We start from the raw sequence: 21,842 nt of genomic DNA, 5'->3' as shown, positions 1-21,842 counted from the left end.
TTCTATTTTGTTGAATGGCCATACTTTCCCCTGTAAGAATATATTCAGTTTTGCTGGGTAGTTGATTCTTGGTTGTAGACCTAGTTCCCTTGCTTTCTGGAATATCGTATTCCATGCCTTTCAGTCCTTCAGTGTAGATGCAGTCAGATCCTGTGTTAACCTCACTGTGGTTCCATGGTATATGAATGACTTCTTCTTAACAGCTTGTAATATTTTTACCTTGGTCTGATAGTTCTTGAATTTGGCTATAACATTCCTGGGTGTTGTCAGTTGGGAATTAAATACAGGAGGTGATTTGTGGATTCTTTCAATCTCCACTTTTTCCTCTTGTTCTAGAATATCGGGGCAGTTTTCTTGGATAATTTCCTGTAGTATGACATTCAGGCTTTTTATTTTGTCATGGCCTTCTGGTAGACCAATGATTCTTAAGTTGTCTCTCCTGGAACAATTTTCTAAAACTTCTGTTTTGTGAATGAGATGCTTCATATTTTCCTCAATTTTTTCATTCTTTTGATTTTGTTTTATAGTGTCCTGCTGCCTTGTGAAGTCACTTGCTTCTAATTGTTGTATTCTGGTTCTTAAAGACTGGATTTCATCCCTGGCTTTTTGGTCATTCTTCTCCCTCTGCTCTGATTTTCTTTGGAGGTCATCTTTCATCCTCTTTACCTCATCTTTCATTTTCTTTGCCTCATCTTTCATCTTCTTTGCCTTATCTTTCATCTCCTTTGCCTCATTTTCAAGCTGGTTTATTTTGGCTTTCAAGACAGTATTTTCTCATTTTAGTTCAAGTGCCTCTGTTTCCAGATGACTTATCTTGGTTTTTAAGTTCTTTTTTCTAGGTGTCTTCAGCCTCTCTTAATTGTGTTTTGAATTGTATTTTGAGTTCTTCCAAAGCCTGTGTCCAATTTTCTGTTTTATTACTTGGTGTTTTCTCCTACTTCTCTGTTCCATTTGCTCTTTGTTCATTGCCTGTACAGAAGCTGTCAATTGTAATTTCTTTTTTCTTTTTCTGTTGTTTGCTCATATTTACACCTTCTTTATTCCAGTTGTCTGTGCTGTTGCTCCTCTCATTTTTTTTTGTTTGGGGATTTTCTGTCAGTCTTCCCTCTTGGAGTTTTATCATCAAATCTCTCAGTGAAGTCTGTGGGGGAGGGGCATTGGAGCTTGATCTTCCCTGGCCTCTGGAGGCTTTGATTGGATTAAAGTCCAGCAGTCTGTGGGGGAGGGTTGTTGGAGCTTGAGCTTCCCTGCCCTCTGAAGATTTTTGATGGGATTATGTCCAGCTGAGTTGGGCTGGATGTGCCCTGAAGCCAAAACCTCCTGGAAGGCCAGAGAAATATGGAGGGTCTCTGCTGTCGCAACTAGGCTGCCCACCCTGCTCTCCTTCTCTAATTCCTCCCCCACCACCTGTGTTCGATTCTCTGAGCCTGGCACAGCTTTGCTTGCAAGGTAATCCCTCCAGACTTTGCCCACCCAGATGGTCCAGCTGCCACTGGAGGCTTAGCACTCTCGGTGGGGGAGGGGTCTTGGGACCCACAGTATTCTCAAATTCCAGCTTTTGGAGGGTGTACCTTTTAATTGAGTGCAGCAGGAGGGTTCCGTGGCTCTGCCTTGTTGTTAGGTTTGATTTTCAGTACCCTGGGAGCATTTGGTTTGTAATTGGTAAGGACAAATTTTCAGAGATGATCATTTCAGAAATGATTTATTGAACTTTCACTGCCTCTATGCCACCATCTTGAATCCACCTCCCTGTTATAAGTATCTTTGCTATGAATATTTGTCTTTTTCTTCTTCCTTTGGCCTCTTTGTATCTACTCAGTAAAAAGGACTTTGTTGTAAACCTTGGGCTCTGAGTGATCCATTCTATCTGTTAAACAGTGACATAGACATGAAGAATGATTGAGGCCAAATAGATACAATGGGCCATCTAGCCATACATATGTGTGTCCTTGAATTCACAACTAAGGACAGCACATGCCCAAGGGAAAAAGTTCCAAAATTAAGGAGCCAAAAGCTCAAGGTCATGGTCTCTAGAGGTCCAATTGTCCAGTGAAATTTTCTGCAGAAGACATGGTAAGAAGACAGCCATAATCTATCTTCAAGAGGTCATTCTAATGGTATTTAATAATATCTTCTTTTCAAACCCTTACCTTCTGTCTTAAAATAAATATTAATTATTGGTTCAAAAGCAGAAGAGAGATAAAGGCTAGGAATTGGGGTTAATTGATTTGCCCAGAATCACACTGCTAGGAAGAGCTCGAGGCCAGATTTGAACCCAGAAGTCTCATTTCTAGGCCTGGCTCTCTATCCACTGAGGAACCTAACTGCCCCTGTTTAGTAACATCTTATTTTATAATCCAAATTAAATTCAGAAAGACTCAACATTCGAAAAGGATTGGATTCTCTAATTCTAATGAAAAAATATCAGTACATCTTCCTGAATTCAAATATGGCTTTGTATATTTACTAGTTATTGTCAAGTCACTTAACCCTATTTTCCTCAGTTTCCTCATCTATAAAATGAGCTGGAAAGGGAAATCACAAATCACTCTAGTATCTTTGCCAAGTAAACTCCAAATGGAGTCACAAAGGGTTGGACACAACTGAAACTATTAAACAAAGTGTGATAACCTAAGTCATCAACGCACTTTCAAAAGTTAGAATATGACCTAGACATAAATAAATATGTCTTAGATTAAGACAGGAGGACTTTCCTCCTAAATGAAGAAATTCCTTCATATATAACATATATAACAATGTTATATCTTTAGTCTTTGTTTCCTTTCCCTTAGTGTTTTTGCTGACCTATGGCACCAGTTATCACTACTAAAGCAATAGTTGCCAACTTTATATTTCCAGGTTTTATCCTTCTCTTAAGTTCCAGATATAAATTTTTAACTGCTTACTGACCATTTCCAACCTAGTTATATCCCCCAAACCTCAAACTTATGTCTAAAAATGAAAGCATCTTTCCTAAAATAAACAAAATCCTGCACCTTCTCCAGATTTCTGAATTTCTACTAATGTCCTAACCAGTCTCAGAGTCATAAGTCTCAGAGCTATCTCTTCACAATCCCTCAACTTCTCTACCAATACAACACTAAGTCATGTCAATCCTACATCTGCAAAAGATCTCAAATCATTTCAAAATAATTTCATCCATCACAAACACATCCCCTGCCCAAACTGTAGTTTAGCCTCCCATTACTCCTTGATGGTTTACTGCAATCTCTTCCCAAACTGTCTACCTGCCTCACATATCTCCTACATTTAATTCATTCTACATACTTCTGCCAAAATAATCTTCCTTCCATTTATTTCACTATTTCTTCTCCTCCTTTGTCCCTTCTCTTTCCTAGCCCATTTAGGCAAGGAATTAAAAACCTTTCCTCCCTCTAATCTTTTATTTTTGTACCTTTTAAAAAAACTGTCCATTTCTAAAGGAAAATTTTTCCATCATTTTTTTCTTTTTTCTTTTCTTTTCTCTTAGTCTATTCTAATCTTCTGATTCATGTCTGAGGCTCTTATTTGTTCTTTTTTCTCTGTGTAGCTCATGGGGCAACACTTCTGAAGTGCAAGATTTGAGCTCTCCTATCCAATTTCTTTGTTAGTGCCTTTGTAGATCTTGTCCTAGCCTTTTTTGTGCTATCTCACTATCTGATATATCAGTTGAAGAGGGAAATAATGTTGGCTTGGCAGAAGTTGCCAAATTTCCTAAACTCTGTGGCCTTGGCTCTTCCTCTATCCTCTGTGTGGCCAGTCTCCATTACCAAGGTCATATCATTCCAGTCTCATCTCTACGCCTCCTCTACTATTCAAACATTCTGGGTGCTGGCTGCCCCAGGGAACTCATTTATCTTGTCTTCTGGGAAATAACACTACCCAATAGCACTATGCCAACAATCTCTTTAAAAGGTGGTTCAGCAGATAGAGAGCTAGACCTGGAGACAGGAGGTCCCAAGTTCAAATTTGACTTCAGATACTTCCTAGATGTATGACCCAAGGCAAGTCACCTACCCCAGTTGTCTAGCCCTTACCTCTCTTCTGCTTTGAGACTGATACTCATTATCAATTTTAAGAAACAAGATAAGGGTTTGAAAAAGAAAGATAGCCTCTAAATGCACACTTTTCCCATACTAAACCCAAAACAAAAATCCCCATCTATCTCATATGTGTGTGTGTGTGTATGTGTAGATAGATAGATAAATGTTTCCCTCCATGAATTTATTAGGTAAGTAAGAATATAACTACTTATATTCTAGTCGCAGTGACTAGAATATAACTACTTACCTAATAAATTTATATTGACTGATTGAGTAAATGGAAGATTTTCTCCAAATGGAGACTTAGGTCCTATGTACTCAACCTAGATGTCTCTGGTTATATCAAATACTGTTAGAAGCTATTTTTCTTGGCATTAAGTATAAACTGGCTCTTTGGCAACTTCTGCATATTGCTCTGGTTTTTGCCCTCTGAAGATAAAGCACTGTCACATGAAAACCCTAAGAACACTTGAACATGACTCATGTCCTCCCTAAGTATTTTTTATTCAGATTAAACATCCACAATGCCTTTAATCAATCCTCATAAGCCATGAACCCAAGGTCTTTTACCTTCCCCGTTGCCTGGTTTTCTTTTTTTAAATATTTTTCCATGTTTACATAATTCATTTTCTTTTCCTCCCCTCTTCCCTCATCACTCCCGAATCCAATAAGCACTTCCACTGGGTTATACAAATGTTATCACTTATACCTATTTCCATATTATTCATTTTTACAATAGAGAAATCTTTCAAAACCAAAACCCCAAATCATAAGTCCCTCAGGATTGTCTTGTATTAGCAAAGTCCATTACATTGTTCCACAGTGTTTCACTTTTTCTGTATAATGTTCTCTTGGTTCTACTCATTTCACTGTGCATCAGTTCCTGGAGGTTCCTCCAGTTCACATAGATTTCCTCCACTGTATTATCCTTTTAGCACAGTAGTATTCCATCACCAACATATACCACAATTTCTTCAGCCATTCCCCAATTGATGGGCATCCCCTCATTTTCTACTTTTTTGCCATCACAAAAAGCGCAGCTATGAATATTCTTGAACAAGTCTTTTTCCTTATTATCTCTTTGGGGTACAAACCCAGCAGTGCTATGGCTGGATCAAAGGGCAGACAGTCTTTTATCGCCCTTTGGGCATAGTTCTCATTGCCTGGTTTTCACCAGCTTATCAATACCGTTCTTAAACTGTGGCACCCAGAATTGAATGCAATACTAGGTGAAAGTACTAAGCAATATCATCTCTGTATACATAGAACCTACACCTTTTGTGATATAGCACAAAGCCACATTAGTTTTTTTTTTTTTAACTAAGACATCATATTGCTGATTCACAAAGAGCTTACAATCCTCTAAAACCCACACAGCTTTTTCAAACCACTATCCATAGACATGTGTAGAGGTGAGCAGCAACTAACTGGCATAAGTTTTACACACTCCTTTACTACTGTCTAACCATTCTTCCATCATCATTGTGAAAGATATTTGAATCCCACTGTAAGACTTTACACTCATCTCTATGGAATTTCAGCATACTCAATTAATTTCCCAGTCAATATCTTTTGGTTCCTGACTGTTTGAGCTCTCATCTTTGTCTCATCTTCAGTGATGACATCTATGCCTTTAATCAAGACCCTGACATAAAGGTTCAACAATATAGGTCCAATAACATATACCTGGGGCTTCCTACAATTTTCCTCTTGTTAAGCTGATATAAAGCCATTAACAACCTACTCTTTGAGTCCAGGCATTCAATTAGTTCCAAGCACAACTAACTGTATTACCATTTAGCCAACATCTCTCCATCTTTTTCACAAAAATAATTGAGATAATTGATCAAGTGTTTTCCTAAGTTCTAATTAAACTAAATTTACAATCTACACATGACCTACTGGTTTAGTATCCCTGTCAAAAAATAAAATAATGTTAATCTGACATGACCTATTCTTTAAACAACATATAGTTAGATTCTGGTTCTTAATCTATTCTGCTTTCTGTTTCCATTTTCTTGGTGAGTTCATCCCAATAACATTCATAGTTATTAATACTGTGTATTTTCCTTCAACCTGTTTCTTTCTCATTTTTCTTTTTCTCTTTCTTTTTACCTTGTTTCTCTTCAATAGTCTGTTTTGCTTTTATCATTGCTTCCCTTAATTTGCTTTCTCTTCTATTAGCCCCACCTCCTCTCATTCCCTCCTCCTCCTCCTACTTCCCTGTATGGTAAGATAGATTGCTATACCTAACTAAACATATAGTTATTCCGTCTTTGAGTCAGTTGTGATGCAAGTGAGGTTCAAGTGTTGCCCACAACTCCCATCTTCTACTCTACTATGAAAGGTCTTCCTTTTGTGCCTCTTTTAAGTGGACAATTTTCCCCATTCTACCTCTCCCTTCCCTCTTCTCCCAGTGTATTCCTCTTTCTCACTCTTTCATTTTGATTTTTAATCATCCTATCATAATCAACTCACTCTCAATGCCTTCTGCCTATGTTCCTTCCAACTGCCCTTATAATGATAAAGTTCTTATGAGTTACAAAGTATCATCTTTTCATATAAGTATGTAAACAACTGATCGTGGTGATGGAATATTATGGTGCTGTAAGAAATGATGATCTGGAGGATTTCTATATGAAGCTGAAGAACCTCAATGAACTGATGCAGAGTGAAATGAGCAGAGCCAAGAGAACATTGTATACAGATAGTGAAACATCGTGGAACTATCCAATGTAATGGACTTTACTACTAGAAACAATACAATAATCCAGGAAATCCCTGAGGGATTTATGAGAAAGAATGCTATCCGCATTAAGAGAAAGAACTATGGGAATAGAAATGCAAAAGAAAAACATATCACTTATCACTTGTTTATATGGATGTATGATTTGGGGTTTGGGCTTTAAAAGATTGATCTATTGCAAAAATGAATAATATGGAAATAGGTATCAAGTGATAACATTTGTACAACCCAGTGGAATTGCTTGTCAGCTCTGGGAGAGGTGAAGGAAAGAAAATGAATCATGTAAACATGGAAAAATATTTTTTAAAAATAAATTAAAATGTAAAATGAAAAAGATAAATAAAAAATAAATTCCTTCACACACACACACAAAGACAGACACAAAATATAAACAATTTAACCTTATTGATTCCCTTATGCTTTCTCTTTCATATTTAACTCTTTATGCTTCTCTTGAGTTGTATTTGAAAATCATATTTTCTATTCAACGCTGGTCTTTTCATTACTTGGTCTTCTATTTCATTAAATATCTACTTTTTGTCCTGAAGGATTATACTTGTTTGCTAGTTTGAATTACCTTGTGGAATATCATATTACAATACCTCTGATCCTTTAAAATAGAAGCTGCTAGATTTTTGTGTTATCCTGAGTGTGACTCCATGTTATTTGGTTTTTTCTCATTAATAGAATTTATCCACTATTGTTCCTCCTCCCCCTGTGCCCGATATGAAAGAAGGCATCTTATGGGAGACAGACATATTCATACAAATTATGTTTTTCATGTTTCCACCTTTCAATTCACTCTCTGGAGGTAACATTCACATTTATTCTTGAAGTATTAAATCTGTAGCTGTATATAATGTTCTCTTGGTTCTATTCATTTTGCTGTTCATTATCCTGTGTAGTTTTTTCCAAGGTTTTGTTAAAATTAGATTGCTGGTCATTTCTTACGGCACAGTAATATTCCATCAGAATCATATGCCACAATTTGTTTAGTCATTCTTCAATAGATAGGCATCTCCTCAATTTTTAGTTCTTTTCTGCCACAAAGAGAGCTACTATAAATATTTTATAACATAAAGGTTCTTTTCCTTTTCCCCTGATCTGCTTGGAACACAGACCCAAGCACTGGCATTTATGGGTCTAAATGTATATACAGTTTTATAACTCTCAATGTATAATTCCAAATTGCTCTTCAAAATGGTTGGATTAGTTCACCACTCCACCACTAGACTACATGTCCCCCTTCTTCCACATCCCCTCCAACATTTGTCATTTTGCCTTTTGTCATTTTAAGCATTCTGATGATGTCTCAGAATTATTTTCATTTGCATTTCTCTAATCAGAAGGTAATTTAGAATTTTTTTTCATTTACCTATATATAGCCTTGATTTCTTCCTCTAAAAACTCTGTTCAGATCTTTTGACCATTTTTAAATTGAGGCATATCTCATATTCTTATAAATTTAACAAAATTCTCTTTATATTTTAGATGTGATACTTCTGACTTACCCAGCCTGTCTATACAAAATTTTCCTGAAGTTTCTGCTTTCCTTCTAATCTTGACAACATTTGTTTTATTTGTACAAAACCTTTTCAATTTAATGTACTCAAAATTATCCATTCTACATTTCACAATGATCTCCATCTCTTGTTGACTCATAAATTCCTTTCCTATTCATAAATCTTCTAGGTAATATGTCCCCTGTTCTAATGATTGATATCCCCTTTTATGTCTAGGTCATGTATCTATTTTTAGTTCATCTTAATTTGAATGAATAACATCTTAGTGTATACCTAATTTCTGCCAAACAACTTTCCAGATATCCTAATAATTTTTACCAAATTGTGATTTATTATCCCCAAAACCTAGATCTATACTTTTGTTAAGCACATTTTTACTATAATCTACTACTGTTTGTTGTATGTGACTCATTCCATTGATCTACCTTTCTATTTCTTAGCCAGTACCAAATAGTTTTATAATTACTGCTGTATAATACAATACAGTACTCCTAGACCTCTTTTTGTTTTACATAGCTCTATGACACTTGAACTGTTTCTTTCTATTTACTTTCAATATTTTCTCCTTGATTTAGGAGCTCTGGGACTTGGCTATAATGTTCCCAGGAGTTTTCATTTTGGGACCTCTTTTAGGAACTGATCTTTCAATTTTTATTTTACCCTCTGGTTCAAGAATATCAGGGCAGTTTTTCTTGGTAGCTTAGTTTTATTTTAATTAATTTATTTAAAATAATTTAATTAATCTTTACCATCTGTTTTAGAATCAATAGTAAATGTCAGTTCCAAGATAGAAGAGTGAGAAGAGTTAGACAGTTGGGGTTAAATGACTTACCCAGAGTTACAAAACTAGAAAGTGTCTGAAGCTAAATTTAAACCCAGAACCTTCCCTCTCTATACCTGGTTCTCTCTATCCACTGAGACATATATATATGTATATATATATATACATATATATATATATATATATATATATATATATACAATAGTCCTGATAATTTATTGAAGTATGATGTCTAGGCTCCCTTTTTATCATTATGGCTTCCAGGTAATCCAATAATTCTTAAATTAATTCTCTTTGATACATTTTCTAGGTCAGCTGTTTTTCGAATGAAATAGTTCAAATTTTCTTCTTTTATTCTTTTTCTTTTGTTTTATTGTTTCTTGATATCTTGGGTAATCATTAGTTTCTACTTGCCCAATTTAATGCTTGAGGAATTATTTTCTTCAATAAATTTTTGTATTTGGCCAATTCTGTTTATTAAGGTATTATTTTCTTCAGTATTTTTGGTCCCTCTTTTGCCATGCTATTGACTTTTTTTCATAATTTGCTTGAATCACTTATTTCTTTTCCCAATTTCACCCCTACCTCTCTTATTTGAGCTTTAAAAATCCTTTTGGAGGGGGCAGCTGGGTAGCTCAGTGGATTGAGAGCCAGGCCTAGGGAGGTCCTAGGTAAAAATCTGGCCTCAGACACTTCCCAGCTGTGTGACCCTGGGCAAGTCACTTAACCCCCATACACAGTATTGATTCCAAGATGGAAGGTAAGAGTTTTTATTTAAAAAAATTTTTTTAATGAAAAAAAATCCTTTTGGAGCTCTCTAAGAATCCTTTTGGGGGGGGGAATTGTGTCCAATTCACATTTTTCTTTGAGGTTTTGCATTTAACTGTTTTTACATCCTCATCATCTGCGTTTGATTTCATCTTCCCTGACACTATAGTAACTTCATACGGTCAGGTTCTTGTTGTTGTTTGCTTGTTTTTTCCATTCGATGTTTTGACTTTTAACTTCATGTTAAAGCTGGGTTCTGCTCCTGGGATGGAAGGTGCAGTGTCCCAACCTTGAGGCTCTTCATACTTCTTTTAAGATCTGGTTCTGGAGGGATTTGTAAGGTTTGGGTTCTTCCAAAATGTGGCCACTGTTCTCTTGGCCTGCGCTGTGGTCTGTAAACAACCACAAGCACTCTTCTCTGTCATGGAACTGTGATCAGAGAGCCCTTGTTCCCTGTGGCTGCAGGTGCTGATGCACCTTTTCACCGGGAACGTTGACCCCAAACTGTATATGGGCAATCGACAGGGTCCTCTACTCCGTGCCAGCAAGCGATTCCCTATAATCTCCTTCTGACTCCTTTAATGTCTGTGGGCTGAAAGCTCCCTGAGATGCTGGTGCTGCAGTACAGCCTCCTCTAAAGCCTGCTGCTAGCTTGCTGGGGCGCTGGGGCCCAATGACTCCCTCCACTTCCAGTGAGGCAAATCTTTCCTGTGGCCCTCCTAAATTTTCTTGGGCTTTAGCATTACAATGATAATTAACATAGTCAACCGTATCAAAAATTGAAACCAAAGTTCACATAATTTTGTCAATAGATGAAGACAATGTTTTAACATAATGTAACCCTCATTCAAGCCCAATATCCTAAGTCATGGACATAGAAGGGTCATTTTAAAATACTATAGGAAGCATATGCCTAAAACCAAAAGACAGCTTTATTTAAAATGAGAAAAACACTAAGAGATTTACTAATAAATACAGGGAAGAAAAAACAAAGCTGTCCTTTCTCCCATTATTACACAACATAGTTCTAGAGATGTTAATGATAGCAATGAGACATAAGAAAGCCATTAAATGCCTAAATATCAACAAAGAGACAAAATGACCCTGAGAGATGATATTTTGAGTTTGAATGCAGATGAAAGCATACCATTTTTCACTTTATTTCATTCATGCACATTTTTCTCATATGTGCAATTTGTAACTTCTTTCATTATATGATAAATATGGAAATACATACTGCATGATAGCACATATATAATATATCAGATTGCTTGCTTTCCTGGGGAGGGGAGAAAGGAGGGAGGAGAAGAGAGAACTTGGATAAAAATGTCAAAAAGCAAATGTTTAAAATTGTCTCTACATGCAATTAGGGGGGAAAATACAACATAATATAATTTTTTAAAGTAATTGTCCAATGAACAACTGTGAATGATATGTTAATCTCAGCATTACAGTGATCCAAGCCAATCCCAAAGAACTCACGATGAAAAATGCGTTCTACCTCCAGAGAAAGAACTGATGAGGTCTGAATGTAAATCAAAGAAAATCATTCTTCACTTTATTTCTTCAGTATAATGAAAAGGAAATATATTTTGTATGATAGCACATGTATACCAAATATCAAACTGCTTACCATCTCAAGAAAGGGTAGGAAAAGGAAGGAAGAAGAGATTGTGGAACTCAAAATTTTTGAAAACAAATGCAAAAAATGGTTTTTACATATTATTAAGAAAAAATAAAATATTACTGAAGGATATTTTTTTAATTAAGAAAAAAGGATGAAGTGAAGAAAGGTAAAAAAAGCTTAGAGTAGTCTATTACTTCATAGTAGGGTAGGGCAAAGAAAAGCTCTTCTATCAAAAGTCCTCTTAAGACCTAATTCGCCAACTGTATTGGGGAAAACAAGTGTCAGTAGAAGTTGTTATCTACTGTCTTGACAAAGTGCTAATGTAAATACACATATACTACTATAGAAGTAAGCTCAAATTAATTGAGAAAAATCCCTGATTAACCTCATATGATTAACCCCAAAATACATCAATGTAAAAAGTTTAACTACAAAATGATACATAAGTATATAAAATTGTAATTTCTAATTTTATCACTGAGCAAAAATCTTGGTTTGTATATCTTGTTTATTTTTCTCCTGAGATTAGATGCCACTTATACACAATGAAGGCTATAACCACATTTTTCATGGTTTCATGGTTTCAAAGTTTTTATTCCCTTTGGCTTTGGAAACACTACCCCGGAGCCATGTCCTCATCAGCCAAAGGATCTATCCTATGGAGTCAGCCCCAGAACTCAGACCAACCAAACACCCCATCCAGGTTGCCATCTGCTGTGCTAATGCTTCCTCTGGACTTTCAGACCTCCTAAGAGCATACCCTTGGGATTTAATCCATTTCTTCTTGGAATCACAACTCTGGGCTTGGGCTATCTTGATTAGTCATTCAATATAGAAATACACTTAAGTCTATATATGTCATCAGTCAAACTTGGGTCCCAGACCATGCTTAACATCTCATCCCACAAGGTACCTCATGTTCTAGGATGAATAATCAAATCAATACACCATTGGTCCAGGAAATTAAAATTAAAATTAAAAATAAATAATTTTTCTTGCTACCCAGAGGTATATATTTTATACAGTTTATTATGAAGGGTAGACAATCATTCCTAAGTAACCTGGCCACATGCTAGCTTATTGAGCCTGTCTCTTTCTACTCCCCCTCACCTACTGGCCTTCTTGTTCATCTCTCCCTTTCTCTTGTTGGTCTCTCCCGTTCTCCCATTGGTCTTCCCTGTCCTGCCCCAAACCTTCACTTTTATTGAGGCACAGACATATTCCATTGCAAGCAAACCTGGAGCAACTGTAGTATGTCAGGAATGTTTGGCGGACTGGTAAAGTTACTCAGGAAGGGGGAGGGGACGAACTTCCTTGACACAATTTCTCAAAGTATGGAGCAGCCCTTTTTAATGTAGTGATGAAACATTTGCTCTTTGCCTTGCAAAATTTAAGAATCAAAAAGGCTTTTTAAATAGTTGAAACTTCATTTTCTATATGCCATTCGTTGTGGAAAGTGATCCTACATGATCTAATCCTGAATCACTTGTCACACGGGCACACACTGAGTGCCTATTTGCGAATGGTTTCTATATTAATGGACATTTTAGAAGGGGGAGGGATCTCATGTCTTTCCACTGAATTTTGAACTCCATTTTTACCATAGATTCGGTCATCCTTACAACTAAAATTCATTTCAAAACAGGATCCAGTCGCTAATGCTTTGAAGCTTGGCACTCTCCATACCAGTTACATCATTCTATTAACTAGTGTTCTGGCTAACTTCAGTCTTAAAGCTTCAAGTAAAGAAGGATGAGGCCTGCACGAAATCACTCGGCATCACTCAGAACAAAGGAGAAGAGGAAAACTCACATTGCTCTCACAGACATTAACAGCAAGCATACTCACACTACTTACTTGTTTCAAGTTTCTTAGCTTCTTTTGCGGCAGAGTTGGAACATCCCATGTTTTCAAAAGAGTGTGCTCATCAACAACTCATCACAGGCTCTTCTTGGTCAAGAAAGTACACGTCTTCTCTTTTATATTTCGGTAAGAGATGAGAAACCACTCCTAGTTGATCCATTTCAGTCATAGCTAATGAGGAAGAAGACAAGGGGGGGGGGGGGGGGAGGGAGAAGAAAAGGCCAGTTAACAACATTGTATCTAAGAGCAGCTCAGCAGTAATCATTCATGCCTGTTATGAATTATTGTACATCAGGTGGTGTAGAAATTGATCCCACATAATCTAATCCTGAGTTATTTTCCAACATGCTGCAGGAGCCAAAACAGCAGCAGCAGCAGCAGCAGCAACAACAGCCAACAGAGTTGCCTAAGATGTTTTTGCTACATAAACTTTTGCCATATCTTCCGGTAAAATCCATTGAGCACATATGATTTTTAAGCTGCAAGATAATCAGAAACAAAGGTAATGTTGCTGTTATAATTTAAATAATGGAGGCTCAGAAATTAAAGATCCAAAAAAGAATTTAGTTGTTTTATGATCTATGGTAATGAATATAAAATATAAATTTTTTTATATATGGCAGACATAGAACAAAAGCAACAGATGGAAACTACTATGAAATTGAAGATGAGATAGGCAAAAATTGTTCCAATTTCCAAAAAGGGGGGGGGGGGGTGACCAAAACAGTAGAACAAAAATCTTGATGCTGATTCAAAGTAAGAGTCTAGAACAGAATGCGTGTGAGCAGTTAAAAAAAAGAATGTTACAAATTTGGTGCCAGGATGGATTCATTAATCACTATGTGATGTTGGGCTAATCACTTACCCTCTATGGCCTTTGATTCCTTAATCTGGTAAAGGAAGTATTTGGAATAGATTATTTTTCTAAGGAAATTAACAACTGTAAAATGCTACAATTACAAATCAAAACAAATGCAAGTAATTTCCTTTTTAATGAAGTTACCAGATTATTTTAGATCAGCAAAATAACCAAATAAAGACACATTAGTTAAGTCAAAAGCAGAAAACTTGATGGTGGCTCCAGTGGATAGAATTAGGCCTAGAGACAGGAGGTCCTGGGTTCAAATCAAGTCTCAGATACTTCCTGGCTGAATGACCCTGAGCAAGTTAAACTTAACTTAAACCTTAAAACTTTTAAAAAAAATACACAGTATTGATTCTAAGGCAGAAGGTAAAGCAGCAAATTTGAGTGAATTTCTAAGTCATTAACTAGAACTCACCCTTTTTCCTAGAAAAACTGAGATAAATGGCACAATTAATACAACACTTCACATATATGTCAATGCATTCAATAATAAAAATCCCATATCTCAAAATGGTCATCACCTCCTCTCTGGATACTGCTAGTAGACTACAAACTGATCTCCCTTCTACCAGTACAGATTGCTTTCCCCTCTGCACTAAATTGATGTTACAAAAGCACAAGCCTGACTGTGTCATTCACAAGAAACTTATGTGCTTCACTACTGCCTTCAAGACAAACACAAACTCCTCTGATAGCATTTAAAGCCTTCCAAATCTGACTTCCACCCATCTTTCCAGATTGATCTCACATTATTGCCTGTCAGGCATTCTATGTTACAGTCAAACCCGGCTTCCTTTGTTTGTTTACTATGTACACACCATCCCAACTCCTGTTTCCACTTCTTAGAATGTCTAGTTACTTTCACAAGGTCTTGTCTAATGACCTCTCCACATAAGTATGTTCACACACACACACACACACACACACACACACACACACACACACACACACACACAGTGATGCTTTCTCCTTAACTCAGACAAAAATATATTATATTTGACCCTGGGTCCCCTAGCTGCCACTAAGAGATCAAAATGGATGCCTACTAATTCCAGAAAGAAATCTCTCAAGGTCCTCCTCCTCTTCAACCACTCTTTGGTGGAAGAGTTTAGTTTTTTCCTAACCTTAGAACATGCAGAGGGGTTGACTCAGACAAATAAGATGACCCCTTCCCTCTTTTAGACTCACAAGAAGAGAAAATAAAAAGACAAAAGACCTGAAGAGACAAAAGTATATAAGCACAGCTACTATGGAAGCAGCAAAGGGGCTCCATCTATGCAGTGGTTAGGATTGGATTCCAGAGCCAAGAGGGTAGGTAAGTGAATCAGCACAAGGCTTATTGAGATTCTGCAGTTCTGAAATTCATTCAAATTATAGGCCAAAGCAAATAATTCTTCATTTCCTTTCCTCCCTTTCCCAACATCCTTTTCAAGAGGGAATAAGCCTTATAACTCTTGACAGGAATTTGGAGACACCCTTGTTTCCTAAAATTTTTTTATCCTTTTATCTTTAAACATTTACTTATCATATTATGAGCTAATAAATATAAGGGGCAGCTAGGTAGTGCAGTAGGCAGAGTGCCTGGCCTCAAGTCAGGGAAAATTCATCTTTGTGAGTTCAAATCTAGCCTGAGACACTTAATAGCTGTGTAATCTATTGGCAAGAACTTAAACCTGTTTACCTCAGTTTGCTCCTCTGTAAAATGAGCCAGAGAAGGAAATAGCAAACCACTCCAGTACTTCTGCCAAGAATATGCTAAATGGGGGCATGAAAAGTCAAACACGACTGAAGACTGAAATTATTGAACAATAACAACAAATGTGATAAAGCTACCACCCACATTTCTAATATGTGATTTATGGTTTGAGCACTACATTGAGAGGGGATGACTGGGAGTGTTGTTGCTGGGAGACTAGGGTCCCACTTGCTGTGATCATTCCCAAGAGAGCAAAATCTCTTTGGTTGTTCCAGGACAACCAAAACTTGCAACCACCTGGGAACCACAGGGAGTAAAAACATTTGCTTGTGGTGGCAGCCCTTCAAGGGGTCTGGGCTCAGGGATGGCAGAGTGAGCACTTGAGGTCATTCATAGACTGGGGTGTGAGCCTGGGGAACAAGGACCACACCCTGGATTATAGAAATTAGAGGAACAAAGAAATCAAAGACACCAAGATAGGACTCAGGAAATAGTAACAAAAACCCCTGAAGCTTAAGACATCATATTCCTCACCCTAAGAGAAGAGCCCAACTCTCCCATAAACCTAATAACTGTCTATTAGCCAATAAAAAAAATTTTATAAGTAAAAGAGAAAGAACTCAACCATAGGCAGCTACTATGAGGATAGAGAAGCTTAGGGTTCAACTTCAGATGATAGTGAAGCTAAAGCATCTACTTCTAAAATATCAAAGAAAAATATAAAATGGATATAATCCCCAAAAGAGTTTTTAGAAAAACTTTTAAAAGACTCTTAAAACCAAAAGAGGGGGAAGCTAGGTAGCTCAGTTGAGAGCCAGGTCTAGAAATGAGAGGTCCTAGGTTCAAATCTCGCCTCTGATATTTCCTAGCTGTGTGACTCTGGGCAAATCACTTAGCCCCTATTGCCTAGCCATTACCACTCTTCTGCCTTGGAACCAATACATAGTATTGCTTCTAAGACAGAAGGTAAGTGTTTGTTTGTTGTTGTTGTTGTTTCTTAAAAAGAGAGAGAGGTTGAGGAAAAATTAGGAAAAAAAAATAAGAGCAATGGAAGAAAATGAAAAAAAATTATAAAATAAAGATCAACCAATAGGAAAAAGATAATCAAAAACCTCACCAAAGGAAATAATTCATTAGAATTAGGTAAGAGGGAGCTAATGAGTTCTTAGGACAACAAGAAATAATAAAACAAAAGCAAAAGAATTAAAAAACAAACACATATGAAACATCTTATTACAAAAACAACTGACCAGGAAAACAGATGAAAGAAACACAGCACAGGAATTGTCAGATCACCATAAAGTTATGATTTTAAAAAGAATTTAGACAATATACTTCAGTAAGTTATTAAGGAAAATTGTCCAGAAACTCTAAAACTACAGGGTAAAATAGAATTGGAAAGAATTCATCAATCACCACGTGAAAGAGACCCCAAGATTAAAACTTAGAGGAGCATTATTGCTAAGTTTTGTAGCTTCCAGATTAAGGAGAAAATACTATAAACAACCAGGAATAGTGGGGAGCTACAGTCAGGATAACCCAAGACTTAGAAACCCTAACATTGAAAGAATGAAGGGCATGAAATACAATGTTTCAAGGAGCAAAGAAACTCAATTTACAATGAAGAATAACATACCCAAAAAAGTTGAGCATAATCATATTTTAAAAAACGGATATTTGATTAACTAAAGGACTTCAGTTATTCTTGAGAAAAAGACCAGAGCTAAGTGGAAAATTTGATTTATAAGAAAAATAAGAAGGCAAACATGAAAGACTTATTAAAAGGAACTAAATAAGGTGAAGTTATTTACTTATTATGTGGGAAAACATTCTCTGAAATCTTTAACAATGATATTACTAGGGTCAGCTAGGTGACTCAGTGGATGCAGCTCCAGGCCTAGAGATGGTAGGTCCTGGTTCAAATCTAGCTTCACACACTTTGTAGATGTATAACTCTGGGCAAGACACTTAACCCCAGTTGCCTAGACCTTACCATTCTTCTACCTTGGAACTAATACTTAGTATTAACTCTAAGACAGAAGGTAAAGGTCTAAAAAAAATAATGCTATCACTAGGGACATTTGGTTTAGTAGAGTGTTAGGCCTGGAGTTAGGTAAACCTGGGTTCAAATCTGGTCTTCAACATTTCTTAGTTATGTGACCTTAGCAAGTCACATAACCCCAGTTGTAGGCCCTTATTGCTTTTCTGCCTTAAAATCAATATTTATTATTGATTCTAAGATAGATAAGTATTTTTTAAAATGATATCTATACTTCAGTAGTTTGAAAGACCATGTATATTATAGGGCTTGAGGTCCAGTTGAATATAATGGAATAAGATAAAAGAAAATAGAAAAAAATTAAAATGAGATAGAGATAAAATGGAACAATTATTCCATACAAAAGAGGGATGAGAGGAAGAATTCTTACAGTGAGGGAGGGTCAAGGGAAGTCTGGTAATGCTACAACCCTGAAGAGTGAACAACACATATATTTAGAAGAGTAAAAGTCTTCTCACTTTATAGAGAAATAGAAGGATAAGGGGTTAGGATAAAGGAGGTATTATTAGAATGATACATTATTATGGAGGGATACTTAGGAGTCCATATAAAGAAATAAGAGGGCAAGGTGAAGGGATAAGGGAGTGACTCTCTTAGAAGTGTTCCTGATTAGGAATGCAGTGGGCAGAAGAAAATTAGGTTTCTGAAGAATAGAGTTTTTAAAAAAGGGGCAAGGACAAGAGTGTATAATTAGAATTTGCTTCCCAGGATTCTATATCCCAGATTCCCATGTTCCTTTGCACAATACATGCTAATGTAGGGAGGATATAAGTTTTGTGTAGCTCCACTCTCTTGCACTCTTTTCCCCTGATTGAGGCTGGGAAAGCTGGTTTTACTCAGGCTTTAACTTTTCTCCTTTTATTTCTTCTACTTCAAGTGATTATAAGTAAATCTTATAAAATATAATACTTGAAGTTATTGGATATTAATTTTAATCTTACATGAGGAAAAATAGAATGGAGAAAAATAAACAACTAGTAATTATAACTTTGAATGTAAATGGGATAAATTCACCGATAAAATGGAAACAAATGTCAGCCTGAATCAAAAACCAAAACCCAAAAATATGTTGCTAACAAGAAACACATTTTAAAATGAAAGAGTTTTAAAATGAGTAAAAACAAGGGTGAGGGCAAAATATACTATGCATCAGCTAATTCAAAAAAAGCAGTAGCAGCAATCACAATCTCAGAAAAAGTTAAAGTTAAAACAGATTTAATTATAGAGATAAATAGGGAAACTATTATGTAAAAAATGATACTATAAATAATGAAACATTATTGATATTGAACATATATGCTCCAAATGTTATATTGTCCAAATTTTGAAAAAATACTTTATTTTTCCTATGATATATAAAAACATCTTTTTAACAATCTTTTTTTTAATTCCAAGTTATCTCCCTTCTAATGAAATTTCCTCTCTCTACCTATTTATTATCCTTTATCTATCTAAGTGATTCTAATAAACTTTATAATAGTCTAAGGACAAATCTCTTAAATTTAATTTTTACAGTACCCAAAAAAGTCAACTATATCTAATAGTAGACATCATGTTCTCCCCTAGCTGTTAGTTTTTCATTTGCTCAGAGTGTGGCTTCTCCAAGGCACTATTTTTTAAAAGAGTTCTTTTACCTTCTATTTGGGACCTAAGCTGGCTAAGTCAATTATGTACTTCATCCTTCTCAGTGCCATGTAGCTAGAACCTAAAACACCACTCATGGAACAGAGTTGGGTTAGGAGAAAAAAAGAATGTAGGCTCTATAGCTGTCATAAAACCGATAACAGTGACTTGGAACTTTAAAAAATAATCATCTCTGTTCTTTTCCTTCTCTTTTTTACAAGAACATATATAATCAAGAATTATTGACAATTGAGGACCACAGTATGTTCTGCTGGTAGAGTCTTTTAACTAAATGGTTCCCTCAGTGGCCTACAGTTTTCATGAAACTTTTTATAAAGCATTCTGCTCACTTCTAAGAATTAATTTGCACACTGGGGAACCTGACTCATTTAAGTGGCAAAATGAAAAGTGTATATATACCTCATGCATCTTTTATAATGGCCCAAGAAGACAAATAAGTTACCCAACTTATCACTGCATAGATACAAATTGTTCCACAGGATGCTACATTGAAAACACACGCCTTACACACTGAAGATACCATGTATCAGTTTAATATTGAGGCAGCTCAGTGGCATGGTGAATAGAACAATGAAGCTAGAATCCGGAAGAACTGAGTTCAAATTCAACCTTACATATTTATTAGTTATATAACTCTGGACAAGTCAGTTTCTCAACTACAAAATTGGGATAATAATACCACCGGCCTCACAGAGTAATTGTGAGAATAAAATGATATATTTGTAAAGGATTCTGACAACTTTAAAGTGCTATATAAAAGCTAGCTATTATTATTTGTCACCTGCCCTACATTTGTAAGCATACAAAAACAATATGAGAGAGGGGGTTAAGGGGAATATACCACTGGAATCTCATATTTCACATGACTAAAACAGCAATCATCTTCCCCAAAGCCACTCTGGCCAAATTTTCCTAGTTCTATTGACTGTAGCCCAATCCTTCCATTTACTCAGATGAATAACCCTGGAGTCATACAGGACTCTCCTCTCTTTCTTTATATCTAATCACATGTAATATCTTGTGGATTCTACCTCCACAAAATCTCTATATCTTCCTCCCTAATCTTTACATAGTAAGGAGAAGAGAAACAGTCAGAATGGGTACCCATACTATGAATTGGGAATCAGAATCTTCCACTACATCCCATAATTGTTTTCCAGAAACCAGTTTCCCAATCTCTTCCACCTGGGTCACACAGAGCACTGTGCCTATACTCTAAGGGAGAAGTTCATTGACTCCGTGGTGTGGACACTGTTCTTTCAACAAATAATTGTTTGATGTATCATTTTACATTGCCTCTTGAGGCAGAGAATTTCTGATCCATGCTGAACAGACTATTGTTCAAAACAAAACTCTCTCATACTAGTTAGGTGCCTGGTGAAATGGAATGGCTCTCCTGGCTTCATTAGACCTTGAATGTGTTATTCTTTTCCAAACACCTGCTCCAGTCTCTAATTAATCTTCTTGATTGAAAATCAAAAGAAGGAATAACCACCCTACAAAAGGGACTCAGGTAGAAGTTTTCACCTACAAGTTATTTCAGTAACTCTAAGCCTACTCAGCTGTGCCAAACTTCAACCTATATAAAAGACTTTTTAACACCGAAGATGAGATCCTGGAACTTGCTTGTTGCTCTTTTAAGGAAGAGCTATTTACCTGTTGCAAAGCTAGAGATGTATCAAAAGTCATTTTAAGAGACAGGGGAGTTGAGCTTTGTAGACAATAAATTATCTGCAGGAAAATAAAGCGAAGATTCCGATCTTCTTTCTGTAGCTTTTTTGGACCTCACAAGATGACTAGTGAAGCAAAAGAAATTGTCTGGCTGTAGAACAAGAGATGCCACAGTTCTAGGCTGAAACAGAGTCAGGAAGACTATCTAATAGTGATAAATCAAGTCAATAAACAGGTTGGGGAAATGAAAAAACAATAAAAATTTAATGTGAACATAAAAAGCCACTATGATGGCAGGGAAGAGAAGACAACTCAGAAAAAAAGAAAACAATATGAAAATAGCTTTTAAAAACCCTCAAAAAATGCTGATTGAACCTAAGGTCATTCCAAGAAGAATTAATGAAAGAGATGAGTGGTAGAGGAAAAATTGGGGAAATTAACAAGATTGATGCAAGAAAATTATGAAAAAAAATTAACAGCTTGATAGGAGAGTCAGAAAAATTCACTGAAGAAAATAACTTCTTAAAAAGCAGAACAAAAATAGAAAAAAGGTACA

At 36.1% G+C, this 21,842-nt stretch overlaps 1 protein-coding gene across 5 annotated transcripts in view; it reads right to left on the bottom strand.

The window, feature by feature from the left end:
* PPEF1 (protein phosphatase with EF-hand domain 1) overlaps nucleotides 1-21,842 on the bottom strand; it is a 233,178-nt gene that overhangs the window by 170,279 nt on the left and 41,057 nt on the right. For all 5 annotated transcript variants that reach the window (XM_056808688.1, XM_016424753.2, XM_007500823.3 and 2 more), the window contains exon 2: nucleotides 13,346-13,522. In XM_056808688.1, the coding sequence (XP_056664666.1) occupies nucleotides 13,346-13,394 (49 nt within the window). In that variant the 5' untranslated portion in view covers nucleotides 13,395-13,522. The remainder of the gene's footprint in view (nucleotides 1-13,345; nucleotides 13,523-21,842) is intronic.

The sequence above is a fragment of the Monodelphis domestica genome, chromosome 8, assembly GCF_027887165.1.
Source record: "Monodelphis domestica isolate mMonDom1 chromosome 8, mMonDom1.pri, whole genome shotgun sequence".
NCBI classification, from domain to species: Eukaryota; Metazoa; Chordata; class Mammalia; order Didelphimorphia; family Didelphidae; genus Monodelphis; species Monodelphis domestica.
The sequence above is the reverse complement of the archived record's forward strand: the minus strand, read 5'-3'. Positions and strand labels throughout refer to the sequence as shown.